The sequence below is a fragment of the Macaca nemestrina genome, chromosome 14 (genome assembly GCF_043159975.1).
Source record: "Macaca nemestrina isolate mMacNem1 chromosome 14, mMacNem.hap1, whole genome shotgun sequence".
In the NCBI taxonomy this organism is placed as follows: domain Eukaryota; kingdom Metazoa; phylum Chordata; class Mammalia; order Primates; family Cercopithecidae; genus Macaca; species Macaca nemestrina.
In genome coordinates this window covers 111,740,075-111,762,193 of record NC_092138.1, presented here as the reverse complement: position 1 = coordinate 111,762,193, position 22,119 = coordinate 111,740,075, and the positions used below count along the sequence as shown (strand labels likewise).

Sequence of the window (22,119 nt, the reverse complement as noted above, 5' to 3'; positions counted from 1 at the left end):
GATCACCTGAGGTCGGGAGTTCGAGACCAGCCTGACCAACATGGAGAAACCCCTTCTCTACTGAAAATACAAAATGAGCCGGGCGTGGTGGTGCATGCCTGTAATACCAGCCTCAGGACGTTGAGGCAGGAGAATCGCTTGAACCCAGGAGGCAGAGGTTGCGGTGAGCTGAGATCACACCATTGCACTCTAGCCTGGGCAACAAGAGCAAAACTCCGTCTCAAAAAAAAAAAACAAAAACAACAACAACAAAAAAACAACTAGCGAAGAAACATACAGAAATAGGGAAAACATCCGACATGTTGCTAACGAATTCAACTATTTATTTGGGCATTAGGAGGCTTACTCATTACAGAAAAGCCATTTGTTGGGTTTGCCAGGCGCTATCAGATGTTTGCCCTGGAACGAATCTTTAAGACTATAAACATTTCACAGGTGAACACGTATTCACATGAAAACATCCTCTATATTAGCCGAGAAAATGCCCAGATGGTTGGGTTTAGCAAGTCTACAGAACCAATGACCTAGATGTGCCAAACCCACACCTGATAGAATCCATGTTCTGCGACTAAAAAGCACCTTGGTTCCTATTGGCTCTCCATGTCTCCCCAGAGGGATGCATCTGACAGGAATCCCATTTCTTTCTTTTTTTTTTTTTTTTTTTTTTCAGACGGAGTTTTGCTCTTGTCACCCAGGCTGGGGTGCAGTAGCAGGATTTCAGCTCACTGCAACTTTCACCTCCCGGGTTCAAGCGATTATCCTGCCTCAGCCTCCCAAGTAGATGGGATTACAGGCACGCACCATCACACGTGCCTAATTTTTGTATTTTTAGTAGAGACGGGGTTTTCCCATGTTGTCCAGGCTGGTCTCGAGCTCCTGACCTCAAGCAATCCACCCGCCTCGGCCTCTCAAAGTGGTGGGATTATAGGCGTGAGCCACTGCGCCCGTCCCAAGATCCCATTTCTAAGGAGGGATCTACTTATCAAAGCGCCTACTTTACACCCAGCACTGTTTGCACTTTCCATAAACTGCATTATCTCATGTAATCCTCACTATAGCCCAGTGAGGCATGTAAAACTATTCCCCATAATACAGATGGGGAAACAGAGATGTGACTTACCTACCCAAGGTCACTTGGCCAATATGTGACAGAGTCACAATTTCATCCCAGACTGACCTTGCTCCAAAACTCATAGTTTCCACTGTACCATTCAGTATCAAAAACCTGTTGATCTGAGACCACTGATTTTTCACAAGTTGCTGCTATCAGAGGAACAGCTGCATGATAAGTGTTGTACATTCAGCTATTATATTATTTTAGAAATATTTCCGCTGCATTGAAAGATGACACTTACTTTTGATACTGGTTTCAATAGGAATTAGTTACTTGGAAGGTACTGAATGGAAAACACGAAAAATTGTGCCTAGATTTAGAACTGGAATTTATAAATTCAGATGTGATTTGGTTTAGCTTTGTTCTCTCACAAAATTATCTGGCTGACAATCTTAGTTCTGATCTGGAGTGTCATTCTTCAACTGTCAATGCCCTTGTTCTCCTTTATTTACCCATTATATTTATTTATTATTTACTTATTTATTTTGAGGCAGAGTCTCGCTCTGTTGCCCAGGCTGGAGTGCAGTGACACGATCTCTGCTCACTGCGACCTCCACCACCCAGGCCGAAGTGATTCTCCTGCCTCCCAAGTAGCTGGGATTTCAGGCACACGCCACACACCTGGCTAATTTGTGTATTTCTGTAGAGATGGGGTTTCGCCATGTTGGCCAGGCTGGTCTCGAACTCCTGACCTTAGGTGATCCGCCCTCTTGGCCTCCCAAAGTGCTGGGATTATAGACATGAGCCATTGCACTTGGCCTATTTATCCCTTATCTTATCCTGATTATATCCTAATTATTCCTTCTGGAGATTGTGCTTTCTTTTTATTCCCATTCATACTTTAGTCATTTCCTGCACATTCTTTTTTTTTTTTTTGAGACGGAATCTTGCTCTGTCGTCCAGGCTGGAGTACAGTGGCACGATCACTGCAAGCTCCGCCTCCTGGGTTCACGCCATTCTCCTGCCTCAGCCTCTGCAGGAGCCGGGACTACAGGCGCCTGCCACTACACCCGGCTAAGTTTTTTGTATGTTTAGTAGAGACAAGGTTTCACCGTGTTAGCAAGGATGGTCTCGATCTCCTGACCTCGTGATCCACCCACCTCAGCCTCCCAAAGTGCTGGGATTACAGGCGTGAGCCGCCGCGCGCATTCTTTATTCTCTAGTTTAGCTTAACATTGAGCAGTCAAATCAGAACCCCAATACACTTTTTCTTTTTTTATAGACAAGAGTCTCACTCTGCCGCCTGGGCTCGAGTGCAGTGGCATTATCTCGGCTCATTGCAACCTCCGCCTCCTGGGTTCAAGCAATTCTCCTGCCTCAGCCTCCCGAGTAGCTGGGATTACAGGCGCCTGCCATTATGCCCAGCTAAGTTTTTGTATTTTTAGTAGAGACGGGGTTTCACCGTGTTGGGCAGGACGCTCTTGAACTCCTGACCTCGTGATTCACCCGCCTCGGCCTCCCAAAGTGCTGGGAATACAGGCGTGAGCCACTGTGCCCGGCCAATACACATTTTTTTAAACTAACAATTCACGGCCGGGCGTGAATTGGGAGGTCAAGGCAGGCGGATCACTTGAGGTCAGGAGTTTTGAGACCAGCCTGGCCAACATGGTGAAACCCCTCACTACTAAAAATACAGAAATTAGCCAGGTGTGGTGGCATATGCCTGTAATCCCACCTACTCAGGAGACTGAGGCAGGAGAATTGCTTGAGTCTGGGAGGCAGAGGATGCAGTGAGCTGAGATTGCGCCACTGCACTCCAGTCTGGGAGACAGAGTGAGACCGTGTCTTGAAATAAATAAGTAACAATTCACTTAAGAAGTATTTATTGAACACCTGTACGTGAAGCACTGCTTTAGGTGCTGAGACACAGTGGTGGGGGAAAAAGCCCACCCTCGCCCTCACAGAACCTACATGGAGGGATGCCTCAGTGCTGGAATTACATTTCTGGGTCCATAAACTTTCAGTCAGCCCAGCCCATCCTTTAGAGGATGGGACAGACTTAGGACACCTCCCTAGAGCTTCAATCTACACTGATTCACAACTGCAAAGGGGTTTCATCGAGTCCCTTTAATTCTGAGTTCATTTCTTCACTGGTAAATGGAGGTCCTACAGCTTACTTTACAAGGGTTTTGGGTTTTTTGTTTAATTTGGTGTTTGTTTGTTTGAAGACAGGGCCTTACTCTGTTGGCCAGGCTGGAGTGTGGTGGAACAATCTCAGCTCACTGCAGCCTCAACTTTCTGGGTTCTGGTGATCCTCTGGCCTCAGCCTCCCAAGTAGCTGGGACTACAGGCACATGCCAGCACACCTACGATTTTTTTTTTTTTTTTTTTTGTAGAGACAGGGTTAATGAGAATCAAACTAGATCTTGTTTGGTTTTCCACAAAGATTGGGACCGTGCTTGCTGGGAGTCATAGCAGAGGTCAACTGCATTTGATCTGAAGGCCTATCCCTAGTTTTCCACTTTGTCATTTTCTCGTTTTAGGTGAGCCCTATGCCCAATGCCTAGACTCTAATATTTTTTTCTAGAGATGCACTGTACTTTTTTTATTTTTTGGAGACAGTCTTACTCTGCCTCCTGAGGGATTACAGGCACCCACCACCACGCCCAGCTCATTTTGTATATTTAGTAGAGATGGGGTGTCACCATGTTAGCCAGGCTGATCTCGAACTCCTGACCTCAGGTGATCCACCCGCCTCAGCCTCCCACAGTGTTGGGATTACAGGTGTGAGCCACCGCCCCCAGCTGATGCACTGTACTTTTAAAATCCCTGTATAATACTGTAGAATGATGCTTTTTTAAAAACCGAGGCACAGAGGTCCTGAGAACATAGGCCCTGAATGATACTTTTAAGGGCTTAAAAACTAGAATCCAAAGCCTGGCAAATGCCTGACAATCAGAAACAAATATTGCTTGGCTGGGCACGGTGGCTCACACCTGTAATCCCAACACTTTAGGAGGCCAAGGCAGGCAGATCACCCGAGTTCAAGAGTTCGAGACCAGGCTGGCCAGCCTGGCGAAACCCCATCTCTACCAAAAATATAAAAATTCGGCTGGGCGCGGTGGCTCACTCCTGTAATCCCAGCACTTTGGGAGGCCGAGGTGGGCAGATCATGAAGTCAGAAGACAGAGACCATCCTAGTTAATACAGTGAAACCTCGTCTCTACTAAACATACAAAAAATTAGCTGGGCGTGGTGGCACATGCCTGTAGTTCTAGCTACTCAAGAGGTCTGAGGCAGGAGAATCGCTTGAACCTGGGAGGCGGAGGTTGCAGTGAGCCGAGATTACACCACTGCACTCCAGCCTGGGTAACAGAGTGAGACTCCATCTCAAAAACAAAAAAAAATTAGCCAGGCGTGGTGGTGGGCGCCTGTAGTCCCAGCTATGCAGGAGGCTGAGGCAAGAGTATCACTTGAACCCAGGAGGTGAAGGTTGCAGTGAGCTGACATCCCGTCACTGCACTCCAGCCTGAGGGACAGAGCAAGACTTTGTCTCAAAAAAGAAAAAAGTAATATTGAGTAATATTGTCAAATATTGAATAAATCCCTTCAAGTTCATATATTTTAATTAAAAGTGATTCAGTTAAAGCAACACCCCAAGTTGCTAGAGGGATTCAGTACCCAGGTAAAGATCTCAGTTTATTCCATTTTTTGGAAAAAAAAAAAAAAAAAAAACCTACCGGAATTACACTTAACAATGGCGCCCTCTAGCGGGCCACTGCAAGGAGCTAATCACTAAAGATTGCTTTTAGATAGACTTTTATTAGTTCCACTTAGTAGGTAATCACCGTTCAGCAGATACTGGCTGAACAGCATAGGCTGGCAGGCTGGGGGACACCGAGTAAGGAGGGTAAATAAGCTGACATATGGCCCTGGTGAAAACCAAACCCAGCTACTCGGGAGGCTGAGGCAGGAAGATTGCTTGAGTCCAAGTCTGTAGTGAGCCATGATCATGCCAGTGTACTCCAGCCTGGATTAGACACCTTGTCTCCTAAAAAGTTAGGGCTCTGTCGAAGGCATTTTGTCTGCCAAGCCCTTCCTCAGCTGTCCTCAGCTCCTTATTATCACCCAGAACAAAAGAACAGAAAACAATGATGTTAAGACATCTATAGCTGGGCGTGGTGGCTCATGCCTGTAATCCCAGCACTTTGGGAGGCTGAGGCGGGGGGATCACAAGGTCAAGAGATCAAAACCATCCTGGCCAACATGGTAAAATGCCATCTCTACTAAAAATACAAAAATTAGCCTGTAATCCCAACTACTTGGGAGGCTGAGGCAGGAGAATCGCTTAAACCCAAGAGGCAGAGGTTGCAGTGAGCCGAGATTGCGCCACTGCACTCCAACCTGGTGACAGAGTGAGTCTCTGTTTCAAAAACAAAAAGACATCTATAAATATCAAAAAATATGGCTGGGTGCGGTGGCTCACGCCTGTAATCCCAACACTTTGGGAGGCTGAGGCGGGTGGATCACGAGGTCAAGAGATCTAGACCAGGCCGGGCATGGTGACTCATGCCTGTAATCCCAGCACTTTGGGAGAATGAGGTGGGTAGATGACGAGGTCAGGAGATGGAGACCATCCTGGCTAACACGGTGAAACCCCGTCTCTACTAAAAATACAAAAAATTAGCCAGGCGTGGTGGCATGCTGAAGAATGTGAGAATTCCTGTGCATTGTTTTTTCTGATGACTATCGAAAAATGGTGCCCTGATGTAGGTTGGGGGAACATTTTTAAAAAGGATATTATGGCGTCTTTTTATCCTTTAACCCTGAATTATCCACAAGTTAATGCACTACTACTTCAATTATAGGAGGAAAACAGCTTTGCTTTTCCAGTCTCCATTTTTCTTAGTTTATTTTCATGTTTCTCAGAGTACATGGACCCAGAACATTCACCCTATTATGAATAATTCAGCATCTTACAAGTCACCCTCCAAGCAGGACAGATTAAGGCAGCCTGGTATGGACATAATCGCATCTATGGCTATAAGGAATATGCAACAGAAAATCAGATTCCAACCAAGCAAAAGTCTGCTTGGTTTTTTTTTTTTTTTTTTTTTAAACAGAGTCTCGCTCTGTCACCCAGGCTAGAGTGCGGTACGAGATTTCAGCTCACTGCAACCTCTGCCTCCCAGGTTCAAGCGATTCTCCTGCCTCAGCCTCCCGAGTAGCTATGGACTACAGGTGCGCACCACACCTGGCTAATTTTTTGTACTTTTAGTAGAGATGGGGTTCACCATGTTGGCCAGGCTGGTCTCGAACTCCCGACCTCAGGTGATCTGCCCACCTCGGCTTCCCAAAGTGCTGGGATTACAGGCATGAGCCACCGCGTCTGGCCTGCTTGGTTAACTATTCTTCCAACTTTACCAGCTGCATTCTCAGTCATTTAAAGGATATAGGAATGGAGGCCAAAACAGACCATTTGGGGGTCAGGGATGCCATGTTTTCTACTGGGGCAATTTCATGGGGCACTGTGCCTTGTGAATGACAGTGAGTGGAAGACAAAGGATTCTCCATATTATTCCAGGATGGGAGGCCATTCGACTGGAACACCGTGCACTTTGAAAGACCTGAAACTATTCCCTAATGCTGGGACTCAGCCGGCAACCCAAGGGAGCACTGTTCATCTGCCACCCAGGCTTGGTGTTAGGACAGGAGAAAGCAGGCCTGTAGGCTGGAGGCAGTCACAGGGCTGTCAATGCAGACAAAGTAATGACCTCTCGAGTCTTCGCTGAGCCACATGTGGGGACCACACATCACAGTCTTTACTCCTGCAAGGTCCACAGTCCTGTCCTTCTGGAGCACCTCCTTATCCCTCCTGTTCTAAAAGCCTCTGGCGTGTTTCCATCACAATCTCCTCCATTATTTCTGGCTTTAAGATGTCTTTGATCTAAAAAAGGGAAAAAGGCATTTGTTCAGAAGAGAAACCAACCATAAACAGACCACCAAGCCAATCCAAACATAAATCAAGCCGTTAACATAAACTTTCTGTATTCCTTTCATGTCTCAGAGACTAAGCGTTACAAGATATGATCTGCTAAAGCAGCCTGATACATCAGCAAGATTCTCTGGGATGTAGCCGACAAGAACAATTATTCTGACATCCATCCAAAAGCTGGCTGAAATCTGGGATAGGTAAGATGCAGTCCGAGGTTGCTCTCATAAACTAGTCCCACCTGACACCTCCAGCCCTAAAATCCTTAGACTGACACTACGCATTGAGAATCCTGCAACTATCTTAGGGAAAGATCTACCAGACACTCATTAGGGCTGTTTCAGGCCAGTTCATACTGATGGATGTCTGGAAAGTATTGGGAGACACGCACATTGTCTCTGCGCAAACAACAGAGCAGCTCACAGATCAATGAAGAAGTGAGAGGTCCTGAGGAGAGTACCTGATGTGGAAGGGATGCTTCATAGCAGTAGAGGATGCTGGTATCATACAGCATCATCCTCTGAGTTACCAGCGAGATGACACAGTTCCGAAGCCGGGATATCACCTCTCGATCAGCAAGAGAGACAGGCTATAAGGAGACACAGAGGAGAAGGGAAGGGAAATATAAACAGGACCAAAATACGTGACCAGCCACAGAAAATCACAAATAAATTACTTATGAATCAGAAAATATCACCCTGGAACTCCAAACCAATCAAACAGCTAACTCCAAGGGAGATTAAAAGGAATGGGGCAGGGCGCAGTGTCTCATGCCTGTAATCCCAGCACTTCGGGAGGCCGAGGCGGGTGGATCACAAGGTCAGAAATTCGAGACCAGCCTGACCAACATGGTGAAACCCCATCTTTACTAAAAATACAAAAATTAGCAGAGCATGGTGGGGCACGCCTGTAATCCCAGCTACTCGGGAGGCTGAGGCAGGAGAATCTCTTATACTCGGGAGGCGGAGCTTGCAGTGAGCCAAGATGGCGCCACTGCACTCCAGCCTGGGCTACAGAGTGAGACTCCGTCTCAAAACAAAACAAACAAACAAACAGAAAAAAGAATGGCTTCTTCAGTGGCTCTTCGGCGTTACCCTGCAACTTTGCCATCGCCACCAACAAACATCGAACCATTCACTGAGTTCATCTCCTTAGAAGAGAGAAGATAATATGGGGTTCATGAATACACCTTGATGGAAAGTCAAAGTGACTCAGCCTACAGCAGTAGTAGAGCTAAAAACCACCAATTTCACTGGCCACAAAAACACAGCAAAGACTGAGTCCCATCCTTCCCACCGACAGTGGCCACAGTGTTTGCTCACCTCCAGGTTTGCAATGAAGCCCCCTGCTTCCTCTTCTTTGTGCTCAGGTGTTGGGTAAATCCAGATGAAGCCGTTGTTACCGAGAATCACTGAGGCACCACATGGCAAATCATGGAAGTGGGTCTTCTGCCGTTTCACCAGGGAGGGGGAAACCTGGACCAAAACCCCCTGACCTAGCTAAAGAAATACATCACAAAGCTAGGTCACTACAGGATCATGAGTGGGATGAATGAAAAGGAGACTACAGAATACACATCCTAAGTATATTCAAATTGGTGTCCTTCCTGTTTACAATTGCTGTCGCCTATACGCACACCCATAGTACACATTTTTGCAGAGAACACTTGGGGACTCAGAGGCTATTCATACATCCCAGCAGAAGGTGACTTTCAATGCTCTTCTCTGTCATTTCCCTTTACAGTCTCCCTTGCACTCTAAGCCAGAACTCAGGTGCCAGACATTAGAGAAGTTGAAGCCAATGAGGGAGCTGAAGCCTCCTGCTGGTCCAGTAGCACTGTGTTGTTCCAGGACCCTAGCTCATACCTGAACCCCAAACACTCATCTTGCCTGTGAGATGTGTGCCTCTGGGTAGGTAAGGAGCTGGGTGGAGCTGGGTGCAAATCCATGTCTGGTCCTGGCAGGCCAGCTCAAGTGCATGTCCTGCCAAGGGCGAGTCCACAGGACCCAGGGTTGCGAAAGTCAGCATACTGCAGCAGTCCTCTGCCTACTCCATGTACTTGAACGTGGCTGGCTGCAGCCACTCCATTAAGGGAAGAGGTTTTGTTCCACTCGGAAAATAAAAGTGTTCACCCAGATAAAGCTGAGAGACTAGTAAATCCTAATTTGTTTTAGGAAGTATGCTCTCCTTAAAATAATAAATAGCTTCAATAATGCAACCTCGTACAAGAAAAGCAGTGAAATTCCATTTAGAGGCTCAGATGACAGAGCAAGCTTTGCCAGCAATAACATCCACTGGACTGACTGGACGCTTGTCCAAGGGTTGTTTCTCCAGGCCCAGCCTCCCTTTGTTCCCAGGACCGCCTCAGCCCCGGCCCCAGTGCTGAGCTGCAGCGCCCCCTGGAGGGAGAGAGACAGCTGCACCTCCCAGCCCACAGTTGGACGGGCTCTTCTGTCCAAAGAGTCAGTCTCCCTGGAGAAAAAGGATAAAACTTGTTCTTTACAAAGCTACTGACCCATGACCCTGTGAACCCTGACCTGTGAACCCTCATGTTATGTTTAAGGAACACGATCAGTTTGTGGGATGCCAACCTCTATTAATGCTTAGCTACTGGGGTTCTTTAGGCCAGAATTCCAGAGAGCTATAGGGATTAAGAAATAGCCTTGCAATCTCAGTCAGCAAACAGGAACATCAAGAGCCCAACTTACTTTTCCATATTTCAGGCTCCTCGTGTGCAGAGAGACAGCTCCATCAGAGAACACTGCCTGGACCTCAGCCTGGCCAGGGTGATGAAGGAACAAACAGTAGCCTCGGCCACACACTGTCCTGTCCTCTGCAGCCTCTGCCCCTTGACCCCACACCTCCATCTTTTCCTCCCCTCTCCAATGGTCCAGGCTCAACAATCTTAGACAGACCCAGAGGACATCACTGTGACCTCACTTCTCCCCTTGGTTGTCATGAATATCTTTTTTAAAAAAATAGAGACAGAAGGCCAGGCGCGGTGGCTCATGCCTGTAATCCCAGCACTTTGGGAGGCTGAGGCGGGTGGATCACCTGAGGTCGGGAGTTCTAGACCAGCCTGACCAACATGGAGAAACCCCGTCTCTACTAAAAATACAAAATTAGCTGGGCGTAGTGGCAGGTGCCTGTAATCCCAGCTACTCAGGAGGCCGAGGCAGGAGAATCGCTCGAACCCAGGAGGCAGAGGTTGTGGTGAGCCAAGATCGCACCATTGCACTCCAGCCTGGGCAACAAGAGCGAAACTCCGTCTCAAAAAAATAAATTAAATTAAATTAAATTAAAGGCCAGGCATGGTGGCTCATGCCTATAATCCCAGCACTTTGGGAGGTCAAGGTGGGCAGATCATCTGAGGTCAGGAGTTCAAGACCAGCCTGGCCAATATGGTGAAACCCCGTCCCTACTAAAAATACAAAAATTACCAGGGCATGGCACACACCTGTAATCCCAGCTACTCGGGAGGCTAAAGCAGAATTGCTTGAATCCGGGAGGCGGAGGTTGCAGTGAGCTGAGATCACGCCACTGCACTCCAGTCTGGACAACAGAGCAAGACTCCGTCTTAAAAAAAAAAATTTTTTTTAATAACATAAAATAGAGACAGAGTCGTGCACTGTCACCCAGGCTGGAATGCAGTGGTGTGATCAGAGCTCACTGTAGCCTTGAGCTCCTGGGCTCAAGCAACCCTCCGGCCCCAGCCTCCTGAGTAGCTAGGCATGTGCCGCCATGCCCGGCTAATTTTTTATTTTTATTTTTTTGTAGAGAGGGGGTCTTGCTATGTTGCCCAGGCTGGTCTTGAACTCTTAGGCTCAAGCAATCCTCCCTCCTTGGCCTTCCAAAGCGCTGGGATTACAGGCATGAGCCACCACACTCGGCCTGTCATTAATATCTTGATGTGAACAACACCTCTTCCACTCCCTGGGCTAAAAGTTAACATCATTAACAAAAGCCTAAAGCACAGGCTACCATAAGTTACAAGACCCAAAGAAATGACTTAGCAGCAGGTCTGAACAAGAGCTGGGGAGTCAGCCTGAGTTAAAGAGACCGAGAAAGGACACAGCAGAGCCCGACACCTGGTCTAACGGTTCTTCCATCAGAGACATACAATGGAAGGCCCATTTCCCAGCCCCACAGAAAAGCATGAAGAGGCTGCAGTGCAAAGCACAGGATACACTGATGAGGTCCCCTTCCTGTAAGAAACCTCTCATTGCAAGCTCATCTTCTGCAGATCTTCTCCTCTGAAATACACAAAGAAATGACATTACTGAAGCCAGGTCCTCAGAAAGGTCTCCATCACTTCTTTCTCTTTCACTTCCTTTTGAGATTTTTGAGGCCAACCACAATACTCAAACACTGAGAACTATGGCAAAAGTAGGTAACCCGAGCCACTTGAGGGGAATGAGTGATAATCACGACTTTCCATCGCAAGAGACTTTTCCATAGTCCTCTTCCTCTTTCCCTCCCTTCCCTGAGGAGCATTCCAACCCCTCCCAATCTCACCCAGCCAACATTTCCACACTCATCTTCCATGACAGCTCTCTGTGGTCCAGCAGGACCAGACTAACTCCTGCTTGGATATATCTCTGCTCACACATTTCCCTTTATCTCAGATTCCCTGAACTAGTTATTTAAAGTCTCTCCATCCTGTCTTTCCTACGAGCTTCTCTCACTGGAATGAACCACTCCTTTTGTATAACCACAGCTTATTTATTCTTCTACTGCCAGATACTGGGTCAGTTATCTTATATCCCCTGCTAGGGAACTCAGTCGTGCTTGGCACTTGGCACAGAGCTTGGCACAGTAAGCCTCTCTGTAAATACATGCTGGACTGAAGATAAAAGTGAACCATGGTATTTTACAAAAGGCTGTGGCTTAGTTACTGTGGTTGTCTGGAATAACCAAATGCCTTTCAATTCACAAAAAACTAATGTAAAGACAGCTTTCCAAGGAACATCTTCACTGTGCAAAGCTGATACGTCCAGAAAAGGAAAGCTATTAACAAGCAGCATCTAAGAGCTTCTCTCCCCAACTCTCTGTTGGGATCCCACCCCATGGATGTTTCTGATCCTACCGTATGCCAACTGCTCCCTCTTTCGGGAGACCTGGACAGGGTGAAAAGTCTACATACACATCCAGACAGCAAACTTCACAGCAGACAAACGGGAGTCAAAGGGGTAACCTCAGTGTAAAGCAAAGTCCTCTGGTGGAACAAAGGGTCCCACAGCTCCCCCCAGCCCACTGGGCTCCAGTCCATGGCCCCAGCTGTAGCCCTTACCAGCTCTCCTCCAGGAAGGTTCATGGACGAGAGCAGCAAGACCGAATCCAGCCTGGAGTTGGTCTCCACCTTCCACCTCTTCTGTTGAACCTATAAGCCAAGTTCCACACCTGGACACACGCTCCAGGGACAGGAGTTCACATCATAAGTAACCAGTAAGGCTGGGTGCGGTGGTTCACGCCTGTAATCCCAGTACTTTGGGAGGCCGAGGTGGTGGCTCACTTAAGGTCAGGAGTTTGAGACCAGCCTGACCAATATGATGAAACCCCGTCTCTACTAAAAATACAAAAATTAGCCGGGCGTGGTGGCAGGTGCCTATAATCCCAGCTACTTAGGAGGCTGAGACAGGAGAATCGTTTGAACCCTGGAGGCGGAGGTTGTAACGAGCCAAGATCGCGCCACTGCACTCCAGCCTGGGCAACAGAGCGAGACTCCATCTCAAAAAAAGAAAAAGAAAGTAACCAGTAATCCCAAATCGAACAAGCCACATATTTACATCAGAGGCCACACAATAGCCAAATGCAACGAATGCCTTTTTCATGTAACTACAAGTGGAATGACTGTCCCATGAATACAATCGCCAGCCTGCCTCGACTTTGTAAACACCAATCTGATATCCACGTTACCTCTGTGATTCTTCCCACTACAATGTCTCCTACTTCACCAATGTATCTGAAAGATAAAACACAAGGGATTCGTGCATCTGTGAGCAGACTTTCTGACAAGACTACACACCATTTGAGATGTTGGTTTAACAGAGTGAAAGCCTTGAATAGGCGTCACACTCAGCAAATTCATGTAACTATATTATCTGGACTTATTTTCAGAAATTGCTAACTTCAAACATTCCTCCATGTATAAAGTCTCCATTAACCTCAAACAAATCGCTATTCAAGTAGTTCATTTAGCCAAAAAAACCCCCTATTTTGTTCAATTACATGACACTGAAAAACATGGACTATTTTCCTGTGGCACACGGATGAGTTCTGCACCAGCCAAAGGAAGAGAAAGGAAATCTGAGCCAGACGCCAACCGCATGAGTCTGCTCATGTCTCCCCCACTCACTCACTGCCTGCTCCTCTCAAGCCCCTTTGCTAGCTCCTCATCCACAATTCTAATGAGACGTACTCGGTGCTGAGGCCAAGTCCTTAGACCTCTTCGCTTTTCGGCCACTCAATCTAATACCATTAAAATACCACTCTGTGCTGTCACTGTGCCACTCTCCTGAATTCCAAATCCTTCTCAACTGCCAGCTACCCAACTCTGCCATTTAGATGACTAATAGGCATTTTCAAATGTATCACGCCCAAAACTAAGCTTTCCCACAGCCCCCTCCAGTCCTCCGTAGCAAACCGAGGTAGGGGATGAGTTATCCCCATCTCAGTCAATGGTGACTCCATCCCCAGTTGCTCAGGCCAATAAACCTTGGAGAGTTCTTTGATTCCTCTCTCTCTCTCTCACACTTCAGGACAAGTCCAGTAGCAAATCCTGCTGGCTCTACCCTTAAAACATATGCAGGAAATAAAAGGCATCCAAATTGGAAAGGAAGAAGTAAAATTATTTCTATTCACAGTTGACTGGGTCCTATGTACAGTAAAGTCCAAAGAATACAAAACCCAACACCTTTTCATGATTTCAAAAAAAACACTCAGAAAATAAAATCTATGTGGATCCCAATCACTCCTCCACCTTCCACTGCTACCACCTTAGTCGAAGCCACCATCACTTCAGATTATGAGTATGGTCCCTAATCCACCTCCCTAAGCTTGCTCTATCCCCCTTCAATCTCCCATCGGCAGCCACAGTGAGCTTAAGTCCAGATCAAGTCCCTCCTCTGCTCCACCCCTTCCAGGGGCTTCCCAGATTACACAAAGTAGAAGCCGAAATGCTTACTCTGGCTACAAGGCAGGCCCATGTCTGCCCACCTCAGCTTTCTGCTCATATCTGCCCCTACTCTCTCCCTCACTCACTCTGTTCTAATCTCACTGGCTTGCTTTCTGGGGCTAATCTTCATTGAATGCTTCTAGGTATCAGGCCCTGTGCTAAATACTTTACATGCACCATCTCACTGAATTCTAAAGAAAATCCTAAGCCAGCCGCAGTGGCTCACATCTGTAATCCCAGCACTTTGGGAGGCCAAGTGGGGGGAAATCTTCTGAAGTCAGCAGTTCGAGACCCGCCTGGCCAACATGGTAAAACCCTGTCTCTACTAAAAGTATAAAAAAATTAGCCAGGCGTGGTGGCGAGTGCCTGTAAACCCAGCTACTTGGGAAGCTGAGGCAGGAGAATTGTTTGAACCCGGGAGGCAGAGGTTGCAGCGAGCAGACTGTGCCACTGTACTCCAGCCTGGGCAACAGAGCGAGACTCCGTCTCAAAAAAAAAAAAAAAAGAAAATCCTGTGAAGTAGGCCATGCTATTATACTCACTTTGCAGAGGAGGTAACCAAGGCTTGGAGTGGTGACATAACATGGGAAAACCTCTGAAGCCTACACTGATCTGCACCACCCCACCTACAGTCATGGTAAAAACCTCAGACTTACAGTATGACAGGGCAGGCAGGGGTGGGGTAGGGGATATGGAGGGGGCAGAAAAAGCCTGGTTGTACAACCTGGATGCCGCAAGAAAGGGAATACACACCTTTTGTTCTCACCTGGTTTTCAAAGCTTTCACACAGATCAACTTGTTTACTCTCTCCACAGAGCCAGCAACAGATGCAATGAGCTTCTCTTCTCCCATATACGTTCCGTGGCCCCTGATGCAAGGCAAAGGTACAAAGAAAGGATACCAGGGTAACTCGAGGTGACCTCTCTCCTTTCAAGAACAATGTGTTCCTCAAAGCTAACAAGCTCCCCCTGCAAAGCCTGGCTTCTGTGCTGGCTGCTTCCTCTGCCTTCAGTGCTCCTTCTCCAGACTGGCTACTTGGAAATCACTCCTCTCACTCAGGTCTGCTCAGGTGTCACTTTCTCCAGCAGGCCTACCTTGACTGTGCCATTGAAAACACAGCCCACCCCGTTGCCACCACTCCCCCACATTCCATTGACCCTGCTCCACGTTTTTCCCCATTGCATTATTGCCTAACATTCTCCGTTAGAACTCCACCAGGACAGAGATTTTTCACTCTGCCGTTATATCCCAACTGCACAAAATATAAATATATGTTGAAAGCATTAACGAAAGAATGAATCTTAAGATTTCCTGGCCAGGTGCGGTGGTTCACGCCTATAATCCCAGCACTCTGGGAGGCCGAGGTGGGTGGATCACGAGGTCAAGTGTTTGAGACCAGCCTGACCAACATGGTGAAACCCCGTCTCTACTAAAAATACAAAAATTAGCCGGGCGTAGTGGCGTGCGCCTGGAATCCCAGCTACTTAGGAGGGTGAGGCAGGAGAATTGCTTGAATCCCAGAGGCGGAGGTTGCAGTGAGCTGAGACTGTGCCACGGCACTCCAGCCTGGGCGACAGAGTGAGACTCTGTCTCATTAAAAAAAAAAAAAAAATTTCCTAGGGGCTGGGCATGCCTGTACTCCCAGCACTTTGGGAGGCCAAGGTGGGCAGATCACACTTGAGGTCAAGGGTTCGAGATCAGCCTGGCCAACATGGTGAAACTTCATCTCTACTAAAAATACAAAAATTGGCTGGGCATGGTGGCAGGTGCCTGTAATCCCAGCTACTCAGGAGGCTGAGGCAGGAGAATTGCTTGAACCCAGGAGGCAGAGGTTGCAGTGAGCCGAGATCCCACCACTGCTCTCCAGCCTAGGCGACAGAGAGACTCCGTCTCAAAAATGAAAAAAAAATATTTCCTAGGATCCACTAGCCTTAAACTAACAGGTTAAAGGGCAATGCTATGAATGCTGTGCCCCTTGTATAGATACATGTACAGAAAAAAAAGGTTGAAACGCTAGTGTTATCTATGATGATGATATAATGGCTGGTTTTACTTCTTTTCTTACATAATTATCTCATTTAATCCTCATTACCGTATCATACTGTTATTATCACTATCTTACAGATGAGGAAACTGACCGTGGAGAGGCAATGCCGCTAATAAGATGTGATGGTAGCTGGACTGGAACCCCAACTGTCTGACTCAAGAGCCTGCCCTCGGCCGGGTGCGGTGGCTCACGCCTGTAATCCCAGCACTTTGGGAGGCTGAGGAGGGTGGATCACCTGAGGTCGGGAGTTCAAGACCAGCCTGACCAACATGGAGAAACCCCGTCTCTACTAAAAATACAAAAATTAGCCAGGCATGGTGGCACATGCCTGTAATCCCAGCTACTCGAGAGGCTGAGGCAGGAGAATCGCTTGAACCTGGGAGGCGGAGGTTGCAGTGAGCTGAGATCGCGCCATTGCACTCCAGCCTGGGCAAAAAGAGTGAAACTCTGTCTCAAAAAAAAAAGAGCCTGCCCTCTTAACTACAACACACTGTACTGCACCCCTTGGATTCAAAATGTGTATAAATGGGTGCAGGCAGCACAATGTAACTGTTTGCCCTAAGCTGGAACAATTACGGATTCTAAACTGAAGAGGAGGCGGCCAAGAACACCCACCGTCCCCTCAGAGAGCTGAAAACTGGAAAGAGAGGCTGCGCCTAAACCTCCCCGGTTTTCCAGGTCTCCTACAAGGAAGGCTCAAAGATTTGGACTTCAGGCAGAAGACCCAAAAGTCACAGCAACCAGAGGTCAGGAGTGGAGGGTTTCAGGGAGCTGAGACAAACGCAGAAGGGGACACACAAGACGCAGCGGGCAAGAAGCACGAGGCTCGGAAGCGAGGCGAGTAGGATGCTCAGACCAAGTGCCTGGGGTCCCGCGGGGAGTTAGACACACCGGGATACGAGGCCTGGACCACGTGCAGAGAGCCCTGAAGCCGCTCTATGAAGCCTCGACTCCCCCAAGTCCCCACGTACCGCATGAATCCCGTGTCCGTAGTGATTGTGTCCCCCGGCACCACTAGATGTTTCTTAGTGTCGCGACCCAGTCTCTCGCTAAGAGGCTTGCGAGCCGCTGGAAGCCTCATCTCCATCGCCATCTTGGCGCCAATGAGTTGCGCAGGCGCAGCTCAGCCGGGAGCCGCGATATCCGACTCCGCAACTCCTGGCCGCGTTCGGAGGGTCGGGGAAGGGCGGGGACTCAGAGCAGCTGCCAATGAGAACTCACGGCCTGGAGGCCATGTTTACAATTGGCAACACTAAGGCGAACCCGAAGGGAAGGGAGCCGAGCTGCCATGTTTACTATTGGCAAGGGAGCACCCGTGGAATAATACAATCTCACGTTGTGTGGGGTGTGACTTTTTACCAAAACTGTCTTGTACTCACCATCCCATTTATTGTTTACAAGGGTTAGCGATAATTGAGAAACGGACCTCTGAGTTTCTGTCCGATTCTAAGCTGCTGAAATCCGGTATTTTCTAAGAGAGAGCTCAGGAGGATGGAGAGATGGGATCTACAGAAAACACTATTTGAACAGAGAGAAGAGCCCCTGTCCACACGGTTCCTAGTAGCCCCAGTATTCTACATTGCTGCCGCCCCGTGGGTGCTGGCTCAGCATCATCATCTATACCTCCAAACCGGGCTCCAGATACTTCTCACTTGGTTCTGTTCTTTCATAAAGACTTCTTTAAGCAAGCTAATTTACTCCAATATTTCTTTTGGAAACAAGTTAAAAATCGTCTAACAGTATAGGTCAAACCTTGCAAGCCAGGTATATTTGGTAGGGAAGGGAAGTGCACACATAATACGAAGATGGCTTGCATTTAGTTACACAGCGAGTTGAGTGCTCTGTGTGTGCCAGGCGCTGTTCTAAGGATTCAGCAGGGAACAGACATGTCTCTGGGGGTTTTGCTGCGGCTCCGTTTTAATAGGAGCGTACCCCTCGCCCCTTCTCCCGTTCCCCACTACCGTCTCCCACTCCTTGCCCTACATTCACAACAAACTAATTGGGAATGGTAATTCCCCATGCACAGGGACTCTAAAGAGGATTAAATGAAATCATTTACATCAACTGTGGCCAGAAAAGCAGGTAAACCAAGTCTGCCTCCTGAAGAAAGATCCATCGAACCAATTGTTTTATAAATCTCCAAAGCGACAGCATTTCTTCCACTTAAGCAAGGCGCACGACCACACTTAAGAAAGTCAGCCCTGCCAGGCAGTCCGTGACGTGAATGCTAGTGCCCCAAGGCCCTAGGTAAGTGGGCGGCCAGACCCTCGCCCTCCGCCGTGCTTGGAGGAAGGCGCTAGAGCCCAGCCCCTTGGTCCAGTACTGCCACGGCCATAAGAGGGCGATGGTGTCCTTTGAGCCCGCGTAGCCCGGCGGCCAGGAAGCCAGGCCCAGCGAGCGGCCCTAGGCGGAGCGAGAGTGTAGTCCTGACACCATCCAAGTTCTTCCCGGGAGGGAGAGACGCGCACTCTCACAGCGTTCACATTCACGGAGCCTGTCGCAAGGTTGGCATTGTGGATACCAGTTTATGGAGGAGGAAATCGAGGCCCCAAAAGGAATGGAATTCACATTAGCAGATGGCAGCAAAGCCGATGCGTGTTCCAGCTGCACGCGATTTACCCCAGAGCCTGCACCCTTTACCAAACATAACCCGAGTGCTTCGGCTAGTCCTTTGCTGAGTGCATTACAGATACTATGTTATGTATTCCTCACTTTCAGCCCATCTTTGAGGTAGGCATTGCTATCCCTGATGATCACTTGGGGGCACCGAGCCCCCCAAACAGACCTGTAGCTGGGACTAGAATCCAAAACGGCAGACTCCCCCTCCCCCATCCTCTTTCTGCATCATCACATGCACCTTTATTTATTTATTTATTTATTTATTTATTTATTTATTTTGAGACAGGGTCTTTGTCACCCAGGCTGGAGTACAATGACACGATTATGGCTTACTGCAGCCTTGACCTCCTGGGCTCAGGTAATCCTACCACCTCAGCCTCTTGAATAGTTTGGACTACAGGCACATGCCACCAGGCTCGGCTAATTTTTTTGTACCTGTTTTGTGAAGATAAGGTTTCACCGTGTTGCCCAACCTGATCTTGAACTCCTGAACTCAAGTGATCCGCCCATCTTGGCCTCCCAAAGTGCTGGGATTACAGGCATGAGCCACCGAGCCTGGCCACACTTACCCCTTTACCACCAGTAGACAAGTGGGTACCCGGAGACAGAGCAGCACATCCCAGGGGGCCTTGTAAAAAGTATAGATTCCTTAGGCATTGAGGCTGTAAACCCCGAATATCTGAGACAGGTCTCAGTTAATTTAGAAAGTTTATTTCACCAAGATTGAGGATGTGTGCCTGTGGCACAAGCTCAGGAGGTCCTAACAACACGTGCCCAAGGTGGTTGGAGCGCAGTTTGGTTTCATACATTTTGGGGAGACATGAAGCATCAATCAACATATGTGAGATGAACATTGATTCAGCCCGGAAAAGCGGGACAACTCTAAGCTGGGAAGGGGCTTCCAGGTCATGGGTAGATAAGAAACAAACGGTTGATTTTTTTTTTTTTTTTTTTTTTTGAGTTTCTGATTAGCGTCTCCAAAGGAGGCAAGCAGGTATGCATTTATCTCAGTGAGCAGATGGGTGACTTTGAATAGAACAGGAGGCAGGTTTGCCCTAAGCAGTTCCCAGCTTGACTTACTTTTCCCTTTAGCTTAGTGATTTTGTGGCCCCAAGATTTATTTTCCTTTCATGAGGTTCTGCAAAGGTAAGGTCCAGAAGTCTGTGCATGTTTTAACTCCCTATGTAATTTCAGTGGCAGAAAAGGTCTAAGATTCACTGATGCCACCACATTTGTGCATCTCTGCAGCCACTGCCCCAGGCTGATCAACGGCATCTCTTACCAGGGAGATAACCTCCTAGCTTGTCTTCCTAATTCTACTTTTGTCCTTCCTTCATCCAATCTCCACACAGCAGCCAGAGGGAGCTTTAAAAACAGATTAAATCACTTCCCTGCTTCCAACACTTCTAGACTCCTGCCTGTCTCTGACCTCACGCTCGTCCTAACCCACTGCCTTACTCAATATGCTGCAGCCAGACTGTTACCGGTGGAGGGTGCCCAGGTTCTTGGCGTCTTGGACAAAACACACAGACAAAGCAAGGAAAGAATAAAGCAACAAAAGCAGAGATTTATTGAAAACGAAAGTACACTCCACAGGGCGATGAACGACCCAAGCAAAGAAACTCAAGAGGCTCTTTACAGAAGTTTCTAGGGTTTAAATACCTTCTAAAGGTTTCCCATTGGTTATTTGGTGTACACCCTGTGTAAATGAAGGAGCCGCCTGTGATCAGTCTGATTGGTTGTGGAAAGTGACCAATGAGAGGCTGAAGTTACAAGTTATGCCTTTTGCAAATGTCTGATTGGTTGTGGAAAGTGATCAATCAGAGGCTGAAGTGAAGTTACAAAGTTATACTCCTATGCAAATAAAGACTTGGCCCCCGCAGCAGCCTGACTGGTTGTGGGAAGAAGGGACCAATTAGAGGTACTTTCAGTTTTTCATGTGCCACACAGAAAAGCCGAGATTGCAAACGGAGTAGCCTCTGGTCCTTTTGTTACTTTGACATGGAAAGTTGGGGTTTTCCTTTTGATTTACTTCTAGAAAGTCAGTGTGAATCAGCCTTACGTTCCCTGCCTCCAGACCCTATTCTCCTGCCTCAAGACTAGCTGGCTTCCCCTCGGGGCCACAGCACCAAGCTCCTCATCACTCCAGGGCCCTTTACTCTGGTCTCTTTCTGCATAAATTCTCTTCGCCCAGGCTTTTGTGTGACTGGCTCCTTCTCCTCACTCACGTCTTGCTCAAACATCACTTCCTCAGAGAAGACTCCGCTGATCATCTTATCTGGAATAACTCTCCAGTCCTTTTTTTTATCCCTTGATCCTGTTTTACTTCTTGTCACTGATATTTCTTTTTTTCTTTTTCTTTTTTTTGAGATGGAGTCCCACTCTTGTTGCCCAAGCTGGAAGCAATGGCACGATCTCGGCTCACTGCAACCTCTGCCTCTCGGATTGAAGCGATTATCCCGCCTCAGCCTCCTGAGTAGCTGGGATTACAGGCACCCATCACCACGCCCGGTTAATTTTTGCATTTTTCAGAGAAACGGGGTTTCACCATGATGGCCAGGCTTGTTTCGAACTCCTGACCTCAAGTGATCTGCCTGCCTTGGCCTCCCAAAGTGCTGGAATTACAGGTGCCTGGGCTCGAATTTTCTTTTCTTTTCTTTTCTTTTTTTTTTTTTGTTCATTTATTGCGGTCTCCCTCCACTAGAACATGCATGTGCTGAAAACAGGGACTTGATCTGTTCTGTTCTGTTCATCATATATCAATGCTTAGAACCAGGCCTGGCACACAGAGCAGCCATAAAATATTTGTTGAAAAAATACAATATACTTTCAAACTACAGGTTTGTTTGTCTACTCATCGCCTGTTTTCCCACCGGATATGAACCCCACAAATACCCAGACTGTACATTTTGTTCACTGCCTGTTTCCTATGTATGCTTGATATATAGTCGGCCCTTGTATTAAGCATGTCTTTGCTTTTTTTTTTTTTTTTTTTAAGATGGAGTCTCACTCTGTTGCCCAGGCTGGAATGCAATGGTACAGTCTCTGCTCACTGCAACCTCTGCCTCCCAGGTTCAAGTGATTCTTCTGCCTCAGCCTCCCGAGTAGCTGGGATTACAGGTGCCTGCCACCATGCCTGGCTAATTTGTGTCTTTTTAGTAGAGACAGGGTTTCACCATGTTGGCCAGGCTGGTCTTGAACTCCTGACCTCGTGATCTGCCCGCCTTAGGCTC

The 22,119-nt window shown here is 47.8% G+C and overlaps 1 protein-coding gene across 1 annotated transcript; it reads right to left on the bottom strand.

The window, feature by feature from the left end:
* Positions 1–637: 637 nt before the first annotated feature.
* On the bottom strand, positions 638–17,393 carry LOC105464037 (exosome component 2). Its single transcript, XM_011711660.3, has 9 exons — positions 17,239–17,393; positions 14,987–15,088; positions 12,963–13,008; positions 12,337–12,426; positions 11,234–11,299; positions 9,755–9,823; positions 8,369–8,545; positions 7,507–7,635; positions 638–7,001 (listed from the first exon to the last, which is right to left on the bottom strand). Exons 1-9 carry the CDS (start codon positions 17,358–17,360, stop codon positions 6,921–6,923), a joined length of 882 nt encoding a protein of 293 aa, XP_011709962.1. The 5' UTR covers positions 17,361–17,393; the 3' UTR covers positions 638–6,920.
* Between the last annotated feature and the right edge of the window lie 4,726 nt (positions 17,394–22,119).